Source organism: Rhinatrema bivittatum, chromosome 1, assembly GCF_901001135.1.
Source record: "Rhinatrema bivittatum chromosome 1, aRhiBiv1.1, whole genome shotgun sequence".
Classification (NCBI taxonomy): domain Eukaryota; kingdom Metazoa; phylum Chordata; class Amphibia; order Gymnophiona; family Rhinatrematidae; genus Rhinatrema; species Rhinatrema bivittatum.
This window is the reverse complement of record NC_042615.1, coordinates 542,292,775-542,314,908: the sequence shown is the minus strand read 5'-3', so window position 1 is coordinate 542,314,908 and position 22,134 is coordinate 542,292,775. Positions and strand designations below refer to the sequence as shown.

Here is a 22,134-nt window from a genome sequence, read left to right as displayed (position 1 = left end):
ACCAGACAAGTCCTACTTATCTGGCTATATTGCTTTAAACATGCTTTGAATATGCCAGCCAGTGAAGTTGTACATAGTAACATAGTAAATAATGGCAGATAAATACCAAAATGGTCCATGCATTCCGCTCAGCAAACTATTCAGGGTAGTAACTGGCAAACTGCTACTCTGTTCAAATTACCCTTTCTTCTGTTCAGGGTGGTAACTGCCACTGCAAGCAGGTTATCCCCATGCAGAAATGTTATACCAAATGTTACATTAAATAAATAAATAATATGTATGGCACAGAAATTAGCAAATATCAAAACAATTTTGTTATTACTTTTTAAATCTAGTTATCAGCTGTTTCTAGTAAAGATTTACAATATTAAAATATATCTTAGATTATAAACTCTTAGGCTACCTTTAATAAATACAATATCAATATCAATATAATTATATATATTTACAAAAACACTGCAAAGGACCCATTATTACATCACAAACCAACACTGCTACAATTAATACCTCCTGCCACGTGGGCTATTTTTTCCCCCGAGGCCCGATCTCTGGAAGGGGAACAACTACAGATGAATGTTAACAAGCCAGCATGAGACTGAGTCTGCCTCTGCTCTGCTCTCTGGCCCCCACGGTGGCCTTCTTTCCTCCTGACTTATGTATGGAAGGCAGGCCTTGACAGCAAAGCAGATGCCGACTCAGGCTCATGCTGGCTTTTTTTTTTGTAATTTAAAAGTTATATTCAACATCGTTCAGCTGCAGCTGCCTCTCTCTCCTAGAGATGGAGCCTCAGGACTGACCCCCCAACTGGAAAAATAAAGGTCCACAGGGTAGGGCAGGCCAGAGCGGGACAAGCAGGGAGGATTAGGAAATGTTTCGGCTGTCTGTGGTGCAGCTGTATGACAGGTCTTGCTTCCTCCTCATCCTTCTGCAATCACTATTGCTTTGCAGAGCGGCAGAAATGCTGCCACAGACCGGTGCTGGTCCATGGACCGGTGGCTGAGAAACACTCCTTTAGACTGTACCTTACTGTAGAAATAAATCTCTCTCTAGCATTATGTCTTCTTTATTAAAATGCAAATGCCACTTTGTCTTAAGATTAATATAACATTAGGAAATTGCATCAAGAATGCTGCAAACCCCCAAACTTCCTCCACACCCCTAAGGAAGTTTGGGGGCACAATTTTAAACCCACAGCTTAACATTTTCTTGCTAGACTAAAAGCTGCACAGGACAATCTGCGCTGTACGTGTTCTCAGCCAGGGGTTTCCGAGAGTGTTTAATGGGCCTGCCAGAACTAATAAAAATTAATATCAAAAATGAAACTGAAATATACATGTTTAATCGTTCAGCTAATTTACATACAGAAAAACCAAATGTGGTGGTGAGGGAAGGGGATAGAGAATTTTAATTATAAAGTAGGGAGGGGGGGCCTTAGAAACCAATAGATTGAGAACCCCTGATCTGGAAAAGGTACAGAGGAGCAACTCAGTGCAAACTCATTTCTACCAGCAATGGTATGCTAATCCTTTTCTTCATCTGTATCAGGCTCCCTCTTCCATCACTGTCACTAATGTGTGTTTAAACAAAGTCTCATACAGATGACTTTGTTTAAACACACTGAAACCACAATGTATGAACAAAAGAAACTACATTTTTTAAACACAATTTTATTCTACCTATTTATACCGAGATCCAAATGCAGCAAGCTGAAACTTAGTCTGGAGCCCTAATTAGTTGTTAGCAATCAATGTTTGTACATAGAAAAGTACATAGCGGTTAATATTTCATTAACATTGTTCCGTGCCGTCCACGTTCACGTCAACATTTCAGCTCCTCAAGTTTGGCCTTCAGCTCTTCTTTGTAGGCTCCCTTAACTTCATCTATCTGCAAAACAAGAAAACGTCTCATTTCTTTAGAAAAAGAAAGCGAGCATGATAAAAGAAGATTTCAATTTGTACACCCGGATACATAGGACAGGCTTCGAAGAGTCGTACACCTCAGACCTGGAGAAAAGTGGAGTCTCTGCAGGCTGCGATACCTTTTATTAGACCAACCTACCAATCATCCACAGATTAGGAGGAGGGATGCGAGCTTTTGAGGGCATATAGATCCCCTCTTCAGATCTGTCATGGCCTCAAAAGCTCGTATGCCACAACATATTTGGCCTTTTTCATTGTTTAAACTGATAACTATTCTGTTTTATCCTTTTTACATATACAGGAAGTCCTTGCACGTACGTTAAGTTGAAACCAATATTCCCATAGGAAATGATGTTATATATATATATATAAGAGGATTGGTTCCAAAGCCAAGGCCCTGATCCCATAAAAAAAATTAAAAAAAAAAATCACTTAGACAACAGCTCGCATTCTCACTGGCTTTGAGAAATGCTGGAAATGTCACAGGCTTAGACATTGTACCAAGAAGGCACAAAACAGGACAAAACCTTTTATAAAGCAAATCTCCTGCCTCAGTCTACCTTCTCTCCAACCTAAGCAGGATTGCACTTGAGTGAGATGGCGGTCCTGCTCAGCCCAAGGCACTGACTGCATGTTCTGAGACAGACTTTTCACGGGACAGTTCTGGGAGCCGCCACTCTTCCCCGGGCACCACCAGTCTCCTCATATGGCAGAGATGACTCTGGTAACAGACGCCGCTGACAGCAGCACACCCTGCCAAAGACACCGCCATGACCCAGGGGCCCTCCTATGTGTGCGCATCGAGCCTTAAAGGGGCCACTGCAGGAAAGTCCCCATGGTGCCCTTTTATGACATCAGCAGACTTACAGTAATTAAGGCTGCCCCGGACACCTCTCAGATGCCTCAGCAATGGGTCTCCGGCATCCTGCATCCTGCAGTGCATGTTACTCCTATGTTCTTCTATTCTTATGTTCCTGTGCCTCAATGTTCCTTGTTCCCATCTTCCGGTGCTCCTGCCTCATCCAGCCTTGCCCAGCCTGTCTTGTCCAGTGTCTCTTGTGTGTCTTCATCCATCCTTGGTCTGATTTCCTGATACAAACCTCTTGCTTTGGTCCTGACCACAATTGCCTGCTGCCTGGGCCTGACTTCTTGCTTTGGACCTGACTATGCTTGCTTGCCATCTGCCCTGACCCTTGACTTGTCCTGGTACCTTCAGCTTGCTGCCTGTCCTGACCCCCAGAGTGCCCTTGGACTGTTGCTCACTCTATCACCCTAGGGACCTACCTAAGTCCTGCTGGCCACCAGAACCCAAGGGCTCAACCTGCAGGAGAGTCGGCTGGTACAGGTAAAGCTCCAGTCTGTCCTGCTTCAGGGCATGTTCTCCAGCTGTTGGCGAGGGCCTTGTAGGTTTGCCTACAAGGCTGCGTCAGCTATGGCACACACTTATGCCTCTTTCTGCTTTTGGCTGTATGAAGCAGCACTGTCACCCAGACCTTACTTCCAGGTTGGGATGGGCTACTACAGCCCTTATGTGAAGGATAGAGAAGAGGCACTGTGTCTGGGAAGGGGTGTAACTTAGAGATACTAGGAGGTCCATAGGTTATGTCTTCTGCCTGTAGCAGCTACTATTCCCCACAGGCTGGGCCCTTGATTGCAGGCAGCTATCAGGACTTCCCAGCAGAAGCAGGGAACAGGAAGAAGCCAAGGACCCAGTCCAGAACAGGAGCTAAAAGAGAGCTGGAGACCAGGGTCAGAGTCGAGAACCAGGAACGGAGCAGGAATTCAGAGACAGCAGGAGACAGGAACATGCAGGAAATAAGCCACACAACAAGATATCATAGAGCAAACTCTATGAGGACTGTTAGACCAGCAAAGATGTGTAGGCTAGAGCTCCTTATATACAGCCCTCAATTTGGGATACACTTAATACTGCTCCAATAGAGAGCCTCCAGGGGCAGGTCTCCCCAACTTTGCTTCACTTAGTATTCAATTAGTATTTTGGACAGGATCCCCTGGCCTTGAATACCCGGGGCCTTGGGTTCGATCCTTGCTGCCCCTGATAGAATACTCTCCCTCCCAATAGCCTCTCCTAGGGTTCTAAATCTTGGCTTCTCTGGATGTTCTTGCTTAAATTCAGCGAGTCTTTGGTGCATCCACCAGGGGGCATCAGAGAAATGATCTTATATCCAAAATGGCAGGGCTGCCTGTGGCAGCCCCACACCACCTAGCTTAGCAGTCCAGGGGTGAGTCTCCTTATCTTTGCTTCACTTAGTATTTTGGTCAGGATTATTAATGACTCAGTGTCCCTGAGGCTCCACTGCAAGATTCCCTGACCTTGAAAACCCAGGCCATGGGTTCAATCCCTGCTGCCCCTGACAGCATACCCCCACTCCCAAAAGCCCCTCCTGGGGCTCTCAATCATAGTTTTTCTGGAAGTTCTTGGTAAAATTTGGCTACCAGTTCTTTGATGTAGACATTTTGGACTGGTTCACAACTGTGGTCCTCAGGGTTGTACTCTTTCCAGTCCACCAAATAATGCAAGCAAGCATACTTTGGTACTTCTGGCATCCAGAATCTGGTGGACAATGAACTCTTAGTGCCCTATCATTGTGACTGGTGCTGGAGGAGGGGGGCATGTGTGTGTGTGTGTGTGTGTGTGTGTGTGTGTGTGTGTGTGTGTGTGTGTGTGTGTGTGCGTGCATGAGAGAAAGAGCATGTTTGTGTGTGTGCATATATGAGAGAAAGGGTATGTCTGTGTACATAATTGAGAGAGAGGGCATGTCTGGGTGTGTGTATGTGCGCGTGTATGAGAGACAGGTCATATGAATGTATGTATGAGAGAGAAAGCATGTGTGAACATATGAGAGAGAGAGGATAAAGTTTATGAGCAACAATCCCTCTCCTCTCCCCCTGCTAAACAACAACAAGCTGAGAGGCTCAGGGCATCTAGAATTCAAAAGATCCCAGGTATGGACAGCAGGGTATTTTTTATCTTTTTAAATTTTAGTTATTGGGTGCTGTTTGATGTGTCTGTTTTTTAATACTTTATAAGTGTTTGAAAATGTGTATAACTTTTAAATTACTGGATGTTGTTCTATTCATCAGCTGTTATGAATATTTATTCTTTTATTAGTATGGTTTTACTCTATTAATAATTTATATTTCTTGATTTTATTGTTTGTTTAATGGCAAATGATGTTTCTGTTTTTCTGTTGTTGGACTGCATAAAGACTCTGACTTCTTGTGGTTTCCGGTTCAGTTTTTGTCTACATGTTTCTATTTATAGTTTATGGTGTCTTTATTCTGTCTATGTTCTGCATGTATGACTGAAGTGAGGTATTCTGCTAACTTGTAGTTTCTGTGTATAGAAATCTGGTTTGTTCTATTTTACTAATAGGAGGCATATTGGTGTTTTAGGGCCTGGTGTTGCGGCCGGGTTCTGTGGCTGAATAGTGGACCCTTGGGCCAACCCACCCCGAGGGGCGGAGCAGGTTGGGAGGCGGAGCCAAGACTCAGAGGGCGAGGTGTAGCGGCAGGAGTCTGAATAAGGTCTTCACCCGGGTACACAGAACCCCCCAGGTGGAGCCCGTAGGGTTCTGGCACCTTGGGACTTGGGCCCCAGTGAGAGAGTCCAGCAACAGAGAACTAGATAATCCACAGACGACAGGGACAGGCACAAGCTCTTCACCCGGGCACCCGAGAACCCCCAGGAGGAGCCCGTAGGGTTCTGGTACCTTGGGACTTGGGCCCCAGAGAAGCGAGAGTCCAGTAATAATGAGGCAGGTACCCCTGGGAGTACTAGCACAAGCTCTTCACCCGGACACCTAGCAACCTCCCAGGGGGAGCCCGTAGGGTTCTGGCGCCTTGGGACTTGGGTGCTAGAGAGGAAAGCCAGCAGTCCGAGACTAGACAGTTCAGGAGATTAGAATGTAAACCAAGAGCTTCACCCGGACGCCTGGAACCCCCCAGGAGGAGCCCGTAGGGTTCCGACGCCTTGGGACTTAGGAGAACAGCAAGCACTCTATCTCTCAGAAGGGGGTACAGGATACCTGGCGTAGGGTCCGGAGTAATGGCAAGGCAAGGCGAAGCAGGCACTCGGGTAGGCCAACCTGGACGCAGGACCAGAAGCAGGCTGGGCACACTCCGGAGAATTGGAGTCAAGGCAGGTAGCCAAGGAAGCGGGGTCTGGTAGTCCGAGGTCAAGGCAGGCGGCAGGCAAGCATGGTCTGGCAGTCCGAGGTCAAGGCAGGCGGCAGGCAAAGCGTGGTCCGGCAGTCCGAGGTCAAGGCAGGCTGCAGGCAAAGCGTGGTCAGGCAATCCGAGGTCAAGGCAGGCGGCAGGCAAAGCGTGGTCAGGCAATCCGAGATCAAGGCAGGCGGCAGGCAAAGCGTGGTCAGGCAATCCAAGGTCAAGGCAGGAATCAGGCAAGGCGTAGTCAGGCAAACCGGAGTCAGGCAGGAAGCAGGCAAGCAAGGAACGCAACTCAGAGCTACAAGACTGTAGTAAACCTCGTTGCAAGGCGAAGAGGAACACTCTGAGCGCCGGTTATATTGGGATGGCGGGTGACGTCATCAGTGCGGGCGGAGCCGGGCTTCCGAGGTCTGGGCGCACAAGATGTCCGCACTCGCGGGCGCGCGAGGCCGCAGGAATCAGAGCGTGGAAATGGCGGAGGCCACATGGGCCTATGCGCGGCCCCGGAGGCTGGAAGGCGGAACCCACGGCGTTTGTTGAGCTGAAGGTAGGCGCCATTCACCGGAAAAAGAGGGGAAGTGGCACAGACCGCAACATTACCCCCCCCCTTTACGGCCCCTCTTGAGGGGTCCAGGCTTCTCAGGATGATCCTGGTGAAACTGGCGCAGGAGGTCCTTGTCCAGAATGTTATGACTAGGTTCCCATGTATTGTCCTCATCGCTACATCCTTCCCAGGACAAGAGGTATTCCCACCGGCTGTTATGGAAACGCACGTCCACCATTTCTCGTACTTGAAAGGTAGGATCCTCTTCGACGGAAGTATCCGTAGGATCTGGAGGAGTATTGTGAAACCGGGAGAGGACCACCGGTTTCAGGAGAGAGACGTGGAATACGTTATGGATCCGGAAGGATGAAGGCAACCGTAGGCGGTAGGACACCAGGCCCACTCTCTCGGCCACATGAAACGGACCGCAGAACCGGGGCACAAACTTCCGGGAGGGGAGTCGAAGACGAATATTCTTGGTGTTTAACCATACCCGGTCTCCTGGTTGATAAGCAGGAGCTGGTCGTCGATGACGGTCTGCGGCTTGCTTGGCGGAGGCAGCCGCCCGGCGTAGTTTGCCTTGGATTCCTCGCCAAAGGACCTGAAGCTGACGAGCGGTGGCTTGGGCAGCTGGCGAGGTGCTTGAGGTGTCAAGAGGGAGTGGTGGTCTTAGGGCCTTCCCGTACACCACCTGGAAGGGAGACATGCCAGTGGCTGCATGGACTTGGTTATTGTAAGCAAATTCCGCCCATGGCAGTAACTCAGCCCAATTGTCCTGAGCTCATTGATGAAGGAGCGGATATAGGATTTCAAGGTGCGGTTCATCCGCTCAGTCTGTCCATTGCTTTGCGGGGTGGAACGCCGTAGAAAAGTTGAGTTTCACTTTAAAACATTTACAAAGGGCTCGCCAGTATCAAGCCACGAACTGGGGCCCACGATCTGAAACAATATCTTGGGGGAGACCGTGCAGGCGAAAGACATGTTGGGCGAACAGAAGGGCAAGTTCTGGAGCCGTGGGAAGCTTTGGAAGCGGGACCAAGTGTACCATTTTCGAAAAAACGGTCTACAGTTACCCAGATCACCGTATGGCCCTGGAAGAAGGCAGATCTACCACGAAATCTGTGGCTAGATGGGTCCATAGTTCCGTGGGGATAGGCAGAAGCTGAAGAAGGCCACACGGCAAGCCCGGACTGGGTTTCTGACGAGCGCAGGTTGGGCAGGACTGCACATAAGCAGTGACATCCCGTCGAAGATTAGGCCACCAATAATACCGATTTAGTAGCTCTAAAGTCCTTTCACGGCCAGCATGGCTGCCGATGAGGGAGTCGTGGGCCCATTGGAGGACCGTCAGGCGATCCTTGCGAGGAACTAGGGTTTTGTCTTGAGTGAGTACCGTCATGGCAGAAAGACGGACTTTACTGGGGTCCAAGATGAATTGGGGCGGCTCCGGATCTCCTTCATTGCAGGTGGACCTGGACAGGGCATCAGCCCGGACGTTCTTGGCCGCTGGACGGTATTGTAACACAAAATTAAATCGACTAAAAAATAGAGCCCACCGCGCCTGGCGGGGGATTTAGACGCTGGGCTTGAGACAAAAACTCAAGGTTTTTGTGGTCGGTAAAGACTGTGACGGTGTGCAGAGCCCCCTCCAACTACTGTCTCCATTCCTCTAATGCCAGTTTTATGGCTAGTAGCTCCTTATCTCCAATGGAGTAGTTGCCTTCAGCTGGAGAGAATCTTCTGGAAAAATATGAGCAGGGCAGTAGCTTCCCGGAGTCTGAGTGCTGGCTCAGTACTGCCCCCACGGCGACACTGGAAGCATTGACCTCCACAATGAAGGGTCTGGAGGGATCTGGGTGCCGAAGACAGACATCCGACAGGAAAGCCTTCTTGAGATCAGTGAATGCGGTAACCGCGTCTTCGGGCCAGTTCCTTGCGTCAGCGCCCTTCCGAGTCAGGGCCGTGAGAGGAGCCACCCGATGGGAGTAGGCGGGAATGAAGTGCCTGTAAAAATTTGCAAAACCCAGGAATCGCTGAAGAGCCTTAAGTCCTTTCGGCTGCGGCCACTGGGTAATGGCTGTTACCTTTTCTGGGTCCATTTGGAACCCGGTGGAGGAAATTATATAACCCAGGAACGGCAGGGATTCTGCTTCGAAGGTACATTTCTCCATCTTAGCGTACAAGTGATTCTCACGCAGAACCTGGAGGACTTGTCTCACATGCTGACGATGGGACGCCAGATCTCTGGAGAACATAAGCACGTCATCCAGGTAAACTATCACAAAGGAATTCAAAAACTCCCGTAGCACCTCGTTCATAAGGTGTTGGAAGACGGCTGGGGCGTTGCAGAGGCCAAAGGGCATTACGAGATATTCACAGTGCCCGTCCCGGGTATTGAACGCCGTCTTCCACTCATCTCCGGGACGGATGCGCACTAGGTTATAAGCCCCCCTCAAGTCCAGTTTGGTAAACACCCGCGCCCCTTGGAGGCAATCCAGTAGTTCCGGGATCAACGGGAGGGGATAACGATCCCGCTTGGTAATAGCGTTTAGTCCCCGATAGTCGATACAAGGCCGAAGTGTGCCATCCTTTTTGGCAACAAAAAAGAAGCCAGCTCCTGCTGGCGAACAAGACGGCCGGATGAACCCCTTGGCTAGGTTCTCCGCCACATATTCTGACATGGCCTTGGTTTCAGGTAATGAGAGCGGGTAAACTCGCCCGCGGGGCGGAGTAGAGCCCGGGAGTAGTTCAATGGAGCAATCAAATGGCCGATGCTGTGGGAGAATCTCTGCCATCTCCTTGGAAAAGACGTCTTCGTAGGACCGGTATGGTTCTGGAAGCAGTTGAGAAGAGCAGACCGTCAGGGGTCTGGGCGGAGACGTAGACTGAAGACAACGGCCAAAACAGGCCGAGCCCCACCGGACCAACTGGAAGTCGTCCCATTGGATGAGAGGTGAGTGTAGGCGGAGCCAAGGGAGACCGAGAACCAAAGGATGTACTGCTCATTCCAGAACAAGTAATGAAATCTGTTCAGAGTGGAGTAATCCGGTCTGTAGAGTAATGGATACAGTGGCACTGGTGATGACTCCCGGGAGCAAGGTGCCTCGGATAGACGAGATTCGCAACGGAGGGCTTCTTTGGATGGTGGGAAGGGCTAGCTGGGTCACCAAGTCGGATACTATAAAGTTCCCTTCCGCACCTGAGTCAATGAAAGCCCGTAGTTGAAACTCCCCACCGGGATACTTTAGGGTGACCGGTAGGGTGCAGAGAGGAGCGGTTTCAGAGATGCCTAGGTGTAGCTCCTCCGTATAGCCTAGGCAGTGGCATTTCCCGGACGTTCCGGGCAAGTCGAGAGGAAATGCCCCTTGTTTCCACAGTAGAGGCAGAGCCCCAGTGTACGGCGTCTTCTCTTCACCTCAGGGACTAACGGGGACCGGCCCATTTGCATAGGTTCCCCTGCGACCATTGACGTGGGAGAGGCGCCGGTACTTCTGGGTCTAGAGACAGACGGGAGCTTGCGGATAGGGCGAGTCTCTTTGGCTCGCTGTTGAAGGCGCCGGTCCACCCGACCGGCTAAGTCGATAAGATCATTCAGATCTCCTGGGAGATTACGGCCTGCTAATTCATCTTTGATCCGGCCAGACAATCCCTCCAGGAAAATGCCCTTCAGACAGTCATCCCGCCAAGCCACCTCCATAGCCAGTGTCCGAAATTCAATGACATAGTCTGCCACGGAGCGAGCTCCCTGCCGAAGGGTAAGGAGTTCAGAGGCTGCTGTACTGAGGTGAGCAGGGTCGTCAAAGGCGAGCCGGAAGTTCGTGAGAAACTCCTCCATGTTTTGGAGCATAGGGTCTCGCCATTCCCATAAGGGAGAAGCCCAGGTAAGGGCTTTACCATCCAATAGAGAGAAGATGAAGGCCACCTTCTCCGCATCTGAAGGGAACTGAGTCGGAAGGAGGGTAAACCGCACCTGAGATTGGTTTAAAAACCCTCGGCAGGACTTGCTATCCCCGGCATACCGGGGAGGCGTAGGGAGTTGCGTTGCTGAAACTTGAGAGGCAGTTGATACTTGCCGAGATGCTCGAGCCGAGACCTCTAGTTGAGCAGCCAACTGTTCCACGGTTGCTGCCAATGTATCGATGCACAGTTGTTGCTGCTGGAGACGCTGGGCCATTCCCGGAATGGCCTGCAGGCTCGGGGCTTCCGCCGAGTCCATGGCCTTGCAAACTGTTGCGGCCGGGTTCTGCGGCTGAATAGTGGACTCTTGGGCCAACCCACCCCGAGGGGCGGAGCAGGTTGGGAGGCGGAGCCAAGACTCAGAGGGCGAGGTGTAGCGGCAGGAGTCTGAATAAGGTCTTCACCCGGGTACACAGAACCCCCCAGGTGGAGCCCGTAGGGTTCTGGCGCCTTGGGACTTGGGCCCCAGTGAGAGAGTCCAGCAACAGAGAACTAGATAATCCACAGACGACAGGGACAGGCACAAGCTCTTCACCCGGGCACCCGAGAACCCCCAGGAGGAGCCCGTAGGGTTCTGGTACCTTGGGACTTGGGCCCCAGAGAAGCGAGAGTCCAGTAATAATGAGGCAGGTACCCCTGGGAGTACTAGCACAAGCTCTTCACCCGGACACCTAGCAACCCCCCAGGGGGAGCCCTAGGGTTCTGGCGCCTTGGGACTTGGGTGCTAGAGAGGAAAGCCAGCAGTCCGAGACTAGACAGTTCAGGAGATTAGAGTGTAAACCAAGAGCTTCACCCGGACGCCTGGAACCACCCAGGAGGAGCCCTTAGGGTTCCGACGCCTTGGGATTTAGGAGAACAGCGAGCACTCTATCTCTCAGAAGGGGTACAGGATACCTGGCGTAGGGTCCGGAGTAATGGCAAGGCAAGGCGAAGCAGGCACTCGGGTAGGCCAACCTGGACGCAGGCCCAGAAGCAGGCTGGGCACACTCCGGAGAATCGGAGTCAAGGCAGGTAGCCAAGGAAGCGGGGTCTGGTAGTCCGAGGTCAAGGCAGGCGGCAGGCAAGCGTGGTCTGGCAGTCCGAGGTCAAGGCAGGCGGCAGGCAAAGCGTGGTCCGGCAGTCCGAAGTCAAGGCAGGCGGCAGGCAAAGCGTGGTCAGGCAATGGCGGAGGCCACATGGGCCTATGCGCGGCCCCGGAGGCTGGAAGGCGGAACCCACGGCGTTTGTTGAGCTGAAGGTAGGCGCCATTCACCGGAAAAAGAGGGGAAGCGGCACAGACTGCAACACCTGGTGTAATATTTGCAGTGTTGCTTGTCATAGGTAGAGTTATTACTGTTTGAGTGATGGTAATTTGTGCTGTTTTCGTATGGGAGGTTTACAATAATTATAATACAGTTTACTCATGACTGTCTGAGGGCCAAGCCCACACCCAACAAACATTACAATAGGCCTAATACCAATTCCAAGTGTCCTTTTTACTTTATTCTGCAGGTTTTTCTGGTTGGCACCACAGCAGTGCATGTAAATATAATATATATGCTATAAGGGATATTTTTACCTCTGAAGACTGTACTTGGAATGCCCTTTTTCATGTAAAATTATTATAACTGCATAATTTTATTTGTGTGTAGGAAGGGTGTGTTCGGTGGGGGGGGGGGGGGGGGGGGGGGAGTGGCAGGGTTGGCAGGTTGTAAGTTTCTCCCTAGGGCACCTAATAACCTTGCACTAGCCCTGAAGAGCGGAGCATTAGATGTCTGGAATAGGGTGCCAATTTTGAAGAGTTGTAAAGCTGAAATAGCACAAATCAGGTGAAGTAACGGCTGAGGTTCAGCTATACTGCTTACTTTTATGTTAATGTATGCAAGTTTACCAAATCTAGAGCTTTATTTACTAAGGCTTACATCCCATTCTCTGTCTATGGGAAATGCGGCCCCTAATCTGTTCTACACGTTATAATAAGTGCTGCTACATCCTCAACACCCAGAGACCCTAGCTGGACTATGACTCCAAAAGCAATTCAGCAAGAGAATCTGACAGGAAAGCGAATGCATTTTAAATCAAAAAGCAATGAGTGTAGCAGTGAGAGTTTGCGAGCAGCCTGGGTTGGACTCAGGGAGTGCTTGAGTTCAAGCTCACCGATAGACGGGCAGGATGAAGATCATATCTAAAGTGTATTATCCATCTCTCCCACTTATTATGCCCAGTCCAGATGTATTTTAGTGTCAGCTGGGATTTTCTTGGGCAGAAATCATAACCTCAGACTAAAACAGATTGTTGTAAATTGTCATTGCCTTCCAGGACCCAGGGAGCCCAATTCTCATTCAGAAATCGCTAACCAGTGTTTTTATTATTATTATTGCTATAATCATCCCACTTTTGTTACTGTGGGAGCTGCTCAGTTTTCGATTGGAGTTCTGTGTTATTGATTTTATACATTTCTGTATACACTGCCCGATATTTTCCAGCTTTGTCACAGAGGCCAAAAAAGCATTGGCTTACTTCCATCAAATTACTTTGGTCTGAGTTAGCCTTATGACTCAAGGGGCAAGTGATGTGCATGGCCTTGCTATGAGATCTAGATTCAGTTCAGGTTAGGCTAGATAGGGGCTGTTGGTGGGAGGGCTGCTGAGAGTACTGGGGAGTGGGAGAGTTTGGGATTATAGGATGTGCTCTGTGATAATGTTGTATTTATGGTTTTAAATTGCTGTACGCCGTTTTGGGCAGGTTTGTCCTGGGAAGATGGTATATAAATAATCAATTCAATCCCTGGGCCAGGCTTCTACAGTACCTGCTGGTAGGGTTGCTGAGCTAGTCAGGCAGTATTCGCAGACCCTGGGAGGGCGAGAATCTAACATTGAACAATAGCAAAATCTAGTGGCCAGACTCAGAGTCCACATTAAGTGAGTTATAAAGGGAGCTGCTGTTTGTGGCCCTGGATGATGATCGTTCCTGCAATGGCTGGACTAAATGTCCCTATCCGTCTCTCCCTGTGTCCAATGATGGCGTATTCACTTGTTTTGCTTATTCCAACAAGTCCTCGTTTCGCCTATATGGCTTCTTCAAGGGAACTTTAATTTTTGAGCGAAACCATCAGTTACATCTGGAACGCTTCGATCTCAGAATAGAACTGTATCTAATAAGAAAACATATTTAAAAACACTAGATAATATTAGCTTGCATGGTCTGCTGTGCATATAATTAAATAAAGGTTAAAATAAGCTTGAAAATTTAGTGGTGGGGTAATTGGGGGTTTTTTTTATACAATATGATAGTGATATGACAACTAACGGGTTCTATTTATCCATAATTATGGTAATATAACAGCTGATTGAGCCGTAAGGCACAAATGAACCCGATGTTTTCTCGTTCTTGCCCCATATTTAGGTGGGAGGGAATCGAGATAAAGAATAGTTTTTGTGCAATAATGGTTTTTATATTTAAAGGGAATTTGAATATTATAGTTATGTATTCACAAAATTACATGAATTTTGCATTTTTTAACATTGGGTTTTGGTGGGGTTTATGGGGTTAGGATGGTTAGGGAGGTTGTTTAAGTGTTTGGGTTAACTCAGTACAGTACAGTTAGTACAGTAGGATACCACATTGTGAGCATAGTCAACAATGGACCGTGCAAGCTAATATTATCTAGTGTTTTTAAATATGTTGGAAGGAGGAGGAAAAGCCTAGTGGTTAGAGCAGTGGGCTATGAACCAGGAGACCAGGGTTTGAGTCCTGCTGTCGCTCCTTGTGACCTTGGGCAAGTCACTTTACCCTCCATTGCCTCAGGTACAAAACTTAGATTGTAAGCCCTCTGGGGATAGGGAAATACCTACAGTACCTGAATGTAAACCAATGTGATATCTCAATAAAGTTCTCCTGAAAATGCTGTATAGGCAAAATGAGGCCTTACTGGGATAAGCAAAACAAGTGAATACGCCATCATTGGACACAGGGAAAGACGGATAGGGACAAACCAGTGATGAGTTATGTCATTAAAACCACATAATGTGATATTAAGAGATGATATATGTATATCTTTATATATACATGGCATTTTGGCCTTTGGACATAATGAATATGGGATTTTCAGTAGTGCGCACACTCAAAACCAACTCTATTTTCAAGAAAAAGAAAACAAACAAAAGTTAATCTGAATATCAGGTTGCTATGCAGCTACAGAAATGCACATTACCCATTGCAAAACAGGAAACAAAGTTATATATACAGGATACTGGCTATTCACAGAACGTTTGGAAAATTCAGGTTTTGCATGTATATCTTCAACACAACCTTGAAACTCATGCATCCCTTTCCCCATGGCAAATTTATGCATATAATTAAATTTCATGCATTTTTTTAGGTGACTTAAATCCACATTGAGCACATAGGGCTTAGTTACATGTAAGTCCTTTATTTTATCCACCTAAATCCTGACTAAGCATTTGAAAATTTTACCCTCCATGCACAATATGAGCCCAGTTTTATAATAGCTTGCATAGGGATGAGATCCACATGTAGAAAGTACACATGGCTTTCAGCCCTAATTTTAAAAAGGACTAACATGGGTAAGACCATTTTGAAAGTTAACAGGGTAGCACAAAGCCTTGCACAGCATACACATGCACATTTGGGAGCAGGTGTAAATATGTTCACAGATATTTATACACATACTTTTGATGTTTGAAAGTATGCATGTAAATAATTTCCCATCCTAACTTTACCCCAGGAATGCCTCTCTTAAATATGCACAAAATCACTTTCGCACATACGTTTATGCATACAACCCCTGGGGTCATTTTCAAAAGTCATATAGATGTGTGTAAAACTGTGTTTTACGTGCATATATGCTTTGGAAAATTCCTTCCCAAATAGCTATATATCTTTTTTTTTTTTAAATTCATTTTCATTATTATTATTATTCAATTATCACTATTGCTCATACCTTGTTGCCGTTCTTGAAGAAAATGAATGTTGGCACTTTCACGACTCCATTGGATTTAGCCAAGTCCTACAATGAGACACATACATTAAGTAAGATGGAGAAAGTAACTCTATGCTGTGTGGGCTCTTTTGCTGAAGCGACCATGCCATGTGATGGCAATTGTCAGGTGCCACTTTGCAAGCTCTAGATGAAGTCAAACAAGGTCACTCACTGGCAGCTGTAATTTGTTTAGAGGTGAAGGAATCCCTAAGAAAGCCCTTTGACATTTTTCGTTGGTATTCAAAAAAGCTAAGATATTTAATCTGTCTACAGTCTATTTTCCTTCCTCTGGAACACATACTGAAGTACAGTTTCTTACATAACAGGCAAACTGTATTTTACAATATGAAATATAAATTATATTTCTATCTATCTATATGCCAGAAAAAGAGGTGTCCTGTCTTCACATTGTGTTTTATGTGTTTCCCTTATTGCACTGAAACCCTGTGCCCTCTTATAAGATTGTTTCTGCAGGGCATAGGATCTTTGCTCTAATTGGTCATTAGAGCTGCTTTATTATTGTTCTGAACTGCCTGATTGCACATTGCCTGTTCTGCCTTTTCTCTGGGTGTGTTTCTCCCATCTCAATTAGTGTCTTTGACCCAGCAGCCTGGCCCAATTTATTGCTTGAAGGGATTTTCAGGATGATAAAGGCTCTCAGCAGGCTAGTGTTGCACCTTCTGTATCCTTTCCCACAAACTCCTGAGAAGTGCATTGTTTCTTACCATTTGCAGTTTCAACTATAGCTTCTATCACAGTTGTAATTTGTTTCGTATAAACTCAACTAAAACATCGTAGAAACTCATCACAGGTGTGACAATTCCAGAATTTTGTGAGGTTAATCTTGACTCCAGTTCTTCACAGTGAGTGTCTTGCAACTACTTCTAACCAATGTTTTGGAAGTTATGCATGGAGTGGAAGTTAAGTACTAAAGCTGGATCAAAGGACTAACTACTACTAGCTGTCTAGCAGTGCAAGCAAAGGCAACTGTATTTTTCCAAGACAGCACAGTAAGAAACACTGACATTTTAAAGAGGTTACTTAATCAGAAGATTCAGTGAACATCAAGCTAGATGGATTTTTAGAGGGAGTAAATTGGGAGGATTCTCTCAAAATTGAGCAAAGATTTGTGATTTTGCTGCTTACATATCTTTTAAAACATTCAACTGACCATCTCCCCTTCTATCTCACTTATCTCCATTCTGCCACCTGCATATGACAACGCAAGGGCAGAGGAGAGATGTTAGGGCAAGCGGTGACAGCAGAAGGGCACTCCTGCACAGCTGCTGGCTCCTCTAGTCTTTGGCTGGCAGGTCTGGGCTCTCCATCAGCCACATTATTTTTTTCTCTTTGCCTTCAGTTCCTCTGTTTTTTGTTTGGTGGCGCTTAAGGATCCAAATCTGTAGTGGTACTAGGGGAGTGTCTGGCAGCCAAGGCTTGCATTAGCAGGAGCAGACTATAGGAAAATAGCAGCTGGGGGGGAGTGGGAATATTTCAAAATCAGCCCATGTGGGATCTGTCTAACTCCATCATGCACTCTCTGTGCAGCATGTGCTTCAACAGCTCCCAAAAGCACATCAAGCCAGCCCTTGAGAGAACATCATGTGACCTGGAGGCTAGTAGAATTAAGCCAAAATATCTCCAACATAAATTACACTTTTTACCTAAACCAGTAGAGCACACCTTAGACCAGGGTTGAGCAAACTGAGCTGCAGACCCCCTTCCATCCATTCAATTAGTTGCCAATCTCCCCCTCCTCTCCCCCCTGTTTTTTAAATCTTATGTTATTATATATCTCCTGGATTCCTGCCTGATGTTAGTCTCTTGCCAAACAATCAGCTCTTGAACCAGTAGCCAGGCAATGAGGCAACCTCACTGCCAGCCTGCAGCTCACACACACACTGTTGTGCTGCACTTCATGTGCTCACTCAGTGAGTGCCCCCTCGCCCCAGCATTGCTGCATCACTGTGTAAAATTCTTGCTTGCTACCAGTCCTTCCCCTGCGTACAGCAGCTCCCTCCTTTTCTTGGCACCCTCATTCTCTAGGAGACTTACTGATTCCACAGCCAGCTGCCCCTCTCAGAGCTCAGCAAAGCCACCTGAGACAGAAGTCTCACTAAAACTGATCAGGCACTTCCTCTTGGCTTGTCCCTCTCCCTTTCTGTGACTGTAGTTTGCCTTCACTTGTCTGGCTAAACTCGTCTCCCCCTCCCCCTCCAAATTCAGCATATTTCTTAGTCCTGGCGGAATTCTGCACTACTGTGGAGGGCAGAATCCCCCCCCCCCCCCCCCCCGCGCAGAATTACCAAATTCTGCGCAGAAAATAGCAGAGGAGATCCCGGCATGCCGTGAACAGAGTGTTCTCCGCTCGCAGGGAAGATGGAAGGCTCCGGTGAGAGAGAATGTGTGTGTGTGAGAGGGGGGTGGGGAGGGTGTGAGAGAGAGCATGGGACGTGAGAGAGGGATGCTTGAGTGTGGGTTTCAGAGAGAGGGAGCCTATATGAGGAGATTGTGAGGGAGTAGGTATGTATGTGAGAGACTGGGAGCTCGTGTGTATGAAAAAGGGGATGTGTGTGTGTGCGAGAGTGAGGGAGCCTGTATGAGGGTGTGTGACTGTGTATGTGTACTAGAGAGAGGGAGCATGTGTGTGAGAGGGAGGGACACAGGTAGCCTGTGTGAGGGGCAGTACTGAGAACGGGGTCAAACTCTGGGACTGCAATAGAGTGGAAGGGGTTGTGCCTAGAGGTGGAGGGGAGAGATACTGGCAGGTGGAGGAATTGAGGCCTGAGAGGGCAAAGTGGCCAGCAGAGTAGGGAGAGCGAGTGGAAGGGACACTTACAGTGAATTTCTAGGGAAATTCTGCTTAAAATATTTAAAATTCTGCATCTTTAAGTAATACATTTTTTCTGTATTAATTTAAAATGTAATTACTTGAAGACTGTTATGTAAATTGTGTTATTTTGACCAATATATAATTTGCAGAATTTTAAGTTTTTGTGCGCAGAATTTTAATTTTTTTGCGCAGAATTCCCCCAGGAATAATTTCTGTTGACTGTGTGTCACTTAACATATGCTGCTTTTATGGTTCTCCAGGCTATACTCTGCCTACCTACTGCTGGGGAGGGGAGACCAAAAGTAATCCATGCTGCTGGCTTCCTCTAGGGTTCAGAAAAGAAAATTAAGCCCTGGCCAAACTACACATATCACTGCAGCAGCTGAGACTGGGGAGAGAACCTTTGACCCAAAGCAGCACAGTTCCAGATGGAATCCTGCTTTCCTGCATGGGCCAGCACAAGAGTATCAGTTGCCCTAGGTGAATCTTACAGCCTTTTAGTCCATCCCCTGGCTCTACCCGCCCCTCCCATACACAATTGAATGCAAGCAGTTCTGTTTTCTTCTCGCACTGCATGCAAGGCTCTCAGCAAGTTTGAGCTGAATGGTGCTCGACTTCCTGTATTATTTTCATGAGATGGAGAGAAGAGCACAGCTCAGGCACTACTCAGTTTAAACTTACTAAGAGTTATGTGATGCTAGAAGAAAACAGAACAGTTGTTCCAGCGGCCATGCCAGCAGCAAACGTCCAGAAAAGGTGAGGAGAGAGGGAACTTACATATTGAGGGGAGGATTTTGGAGGAGATAATGGCAGGGATAGGAAGATGGAAGCTAACTAATGGGAGAGGTAGGTGGAGGAAGAGGAATAGCAAGAGAGATCTGTGTGTGTGTGGGGGGCGGGGGGGGGAGATGGGAAAAAGAGAGAGAGGTATATGGGCACAGAGGATATGGGAGCAGAATTCATTTTAGTTATACATGATGCTCTGAGTGTGGCTGAGCACATCATTGATGATGAACTCCCCTTGCCCAGGGTGCCACAGTGTTCTCTACTTGAAAAATAGTGAAGCTCACTGCCATATGGTATTAGGCCTATGGTGATGTGTGTTGGGTGTGGGCTTGGCCCTCACAAAGCCATGAGTAATCAGAATTATAGTTATAATACAGTAAACCTCTCATGCCAAACTTGTTAGCTTCGTGGACTCTTGAGCAGGCTGGGACGGATGATGATGCTCTATGGGAAGGCCCACAGTGGACGTTGAAGCCGGGAGGCGGCACAGGAGAGAGAACTCGAAGAATCTTCACCACTGGAAGCCCGAGATCCCCCCGGGAGGAGCCCGTGAGGACCCGGACCTCTTGGACTTAGACGCGTTCCTCTGCGACCAAGGATCCGAAGGGGCATCCCGGAGAGAGAAGCCGAGGCCAGGAGGTCAACTGGAACGTCACCCTTGGAAGCCTGTGGTCCCCCCGGGAGGAGCCCGTGAGGACCCGAGCCGCTGGGACTTAGGCGAGACTTCCTGGAGGGTGCGGCACAAGTACCGGTGGACACTGAGAAGTCGGAAGCCAAAGACAGAAGCCAAGGGACGTAAGCTGAAACAGAAGTCAGTGGACGAGCCAAGGTCAGAAGCCAGGAATCAGAAGTCAAGTCAGAAGCCAGGGAAGAGGAGTTAGGAACAGCAACTAGAACCTCTGTAGAGTGAACCTCGTTGCAAGGCGATGTCTAGGCCAAGCTGCAGGGTTTAAATACCCCTGCAGCATCTGACGTCATCCATCTATGCAAAATAAGCTCAGCGCGCACAGGGGGGGGGGTTTGGGGTAGGTTTTCGGGGGGGGGGGGGGGGTACGCGCGTATCTTACGCACGTACCCCTTTGAAAATCTACCCCAATGGGTTTTAGATAAGTCAGGGATGAGCCAGGGATATTCCGGAGCACAGGAATGTTTTCCAGCATTATCCACCCAAGTTAGCTGGATAACTCTAGGACTGCTCCAGTGCAGTCCTAAAGTTATCCGGGTATACAGACCCGGATAACTTGATACTTATTTGGCTATATTCTGAATATAGCCAGTTAAGTCTATTAATAAAAAAAGAAACAAAAAAAAAAAAGCTTCTGGGCCTTCAGGCTTGATCCCCAGCCCCGCCCCACACCCTAAAATACTTTAAAATAGCTGTAGTTTAATGCATGAACCTCCTCCAAACACACTAACTGTTAAAATTATTTAAAAAAAGAAGATTGGCCTAGCAACCCAAGGCTGGCTCCTCCCATGATACTGAAACCAAAACCACCAAGCTCCCTCCTACCCCCCTCCCCACACTCATTTGCCAATTACATAACACCAATAAATAAAGCAATAACACCAACAATATCAGTTTCTTTAATATATAAATGCATCTATGTATATCACATTGTGTACTGAATTAGTAGGTGAATCTTAAAAACAAGTAACATGCAAGAATATCTTTTTTAATTTAACCAAGAGCAAAGAAAGCTGAGTGTGTATCAATTGTCTTGCACTTCTAGTAACTGTGTTCTGTTTGTAGTTTCTGTGGCAAAAATTGCCTGCAAGAACCCTGTAAATATATTAATATATATACAGGATGGAGATATTACTACTTGCCTGATAATTTCCTTTTCTTTAATGAAGACAAGTTAATCCACACCAGTAAGTTATGCACCTCTACCAGCAGATGGAGATGGAGAAAAGATGATGTCATGGTATATACACCCCTGCACTGACATCAGTCCTCCAGTATTCTCTACAAAAGCCAATTGTGGCCAACTAAACAAAACATGAACATAACTATTAACAACCATTCAAGCACTCAGTTAACAGGAAAACACTGAGCTCAGACAAAGAGTGTAATATGACTAATCTAGGGAATGGATATGACACTTACCATTAATCCCCGTAAACGCAGCCACTCAGGAGGACAATATCACCACCATCCGGGAACCACGAGTGGGAAGGTGGATTAACCTGTCCTCATTAAAGAAAAGGAAATTATCAGATAAGCAATAATTTCTCCTTTCTTAGCATTCAGACAGGTTAATCCACCCCAGTGGGATGTACCAAAGCTACTCCTGAACAGGGCAGAAGGCTGCCCGCAGTCCAATCAACACCGCATGTGCGAATGCTGCGTCCTCCCGGGCCTGAACATCCAGGCTGTAATGCCTGGAAAAGGGTGTAAGGAAGACTATATCACAGCTTGGCAAATCTCGATGGGAGACAATCTAATCTCCACCCATGACACTGCCTGAGCTCTAGCGGAATGAACCCTCACCTGACTAGGCAACGGTTGCTCAGCATCCACATACGCAGCCATGATTACCTCCTTAATCCAGTGGGCTATCGTAACCTGCAATGTCGGCTCAACCTGTTTACTCCCACTGTGGAATATAAACAGCCGGTCCACCTTCCTGAGAGGTTTAGAAACCTCCAAATACCTCATGATATGCTTCTTGGCATCCAATGGCCATAACAGGCGATATTCATCCGCATCTGTCTCCTTGTCTAGAGTTGGCAGGGAAATCGATTGATTCAAGTGAAAATCCATGACCTCCTTTGACAAAAAAGATTTAACAATTTACAGCTGTATCGCCCCCGGAGTCACTCACAGAAATGGTTCCCAGCAAGACATGGCCTGCAGTTTGGAAACTCTACGTACAGAACAAATTGCCACAAGAAACACTGTCTTCAAAGTAAGTAAACTCAA

General features: G+C 47.6%; 1 protein-coding gene across 3 annotated transcripts in view; it reads right to left on the bottom strand.

Annotated features, from left to right (window-relative positions):
* Positions 1-383: 383 nt before the first annotated feature.
* LOC115098500 (thioredoxin H-type-like) overlaps positions 384-22,134 on the bottom strand; it is a 159,600-nt gene continuing 137,849 nt past the window's right edge. For 2 of the 3 annotated variants that reach the window (XM_029615072.1, XM_029615064.1), the window contains exons 6-7: positions 15,554-15,619; positions 387-1,884 (exon numbers count right to left, since the gene is read on the bottom strand). In XM_029615072.1, coding sequence (XP_029470932.1) covers positions 1,819-1,884; positions 15,554-15,619 — 132 coding nt within the window. In that variant the 3' untranslated portion in view covers positions 387-1,818. Of the gene's footprint in view, positions 1,885-15,553; positions 15,620-22,134 lie in introns of all 3 variants that reach the window. The other variant, XM_029615081.1, reaches the window with a different exon arrangement.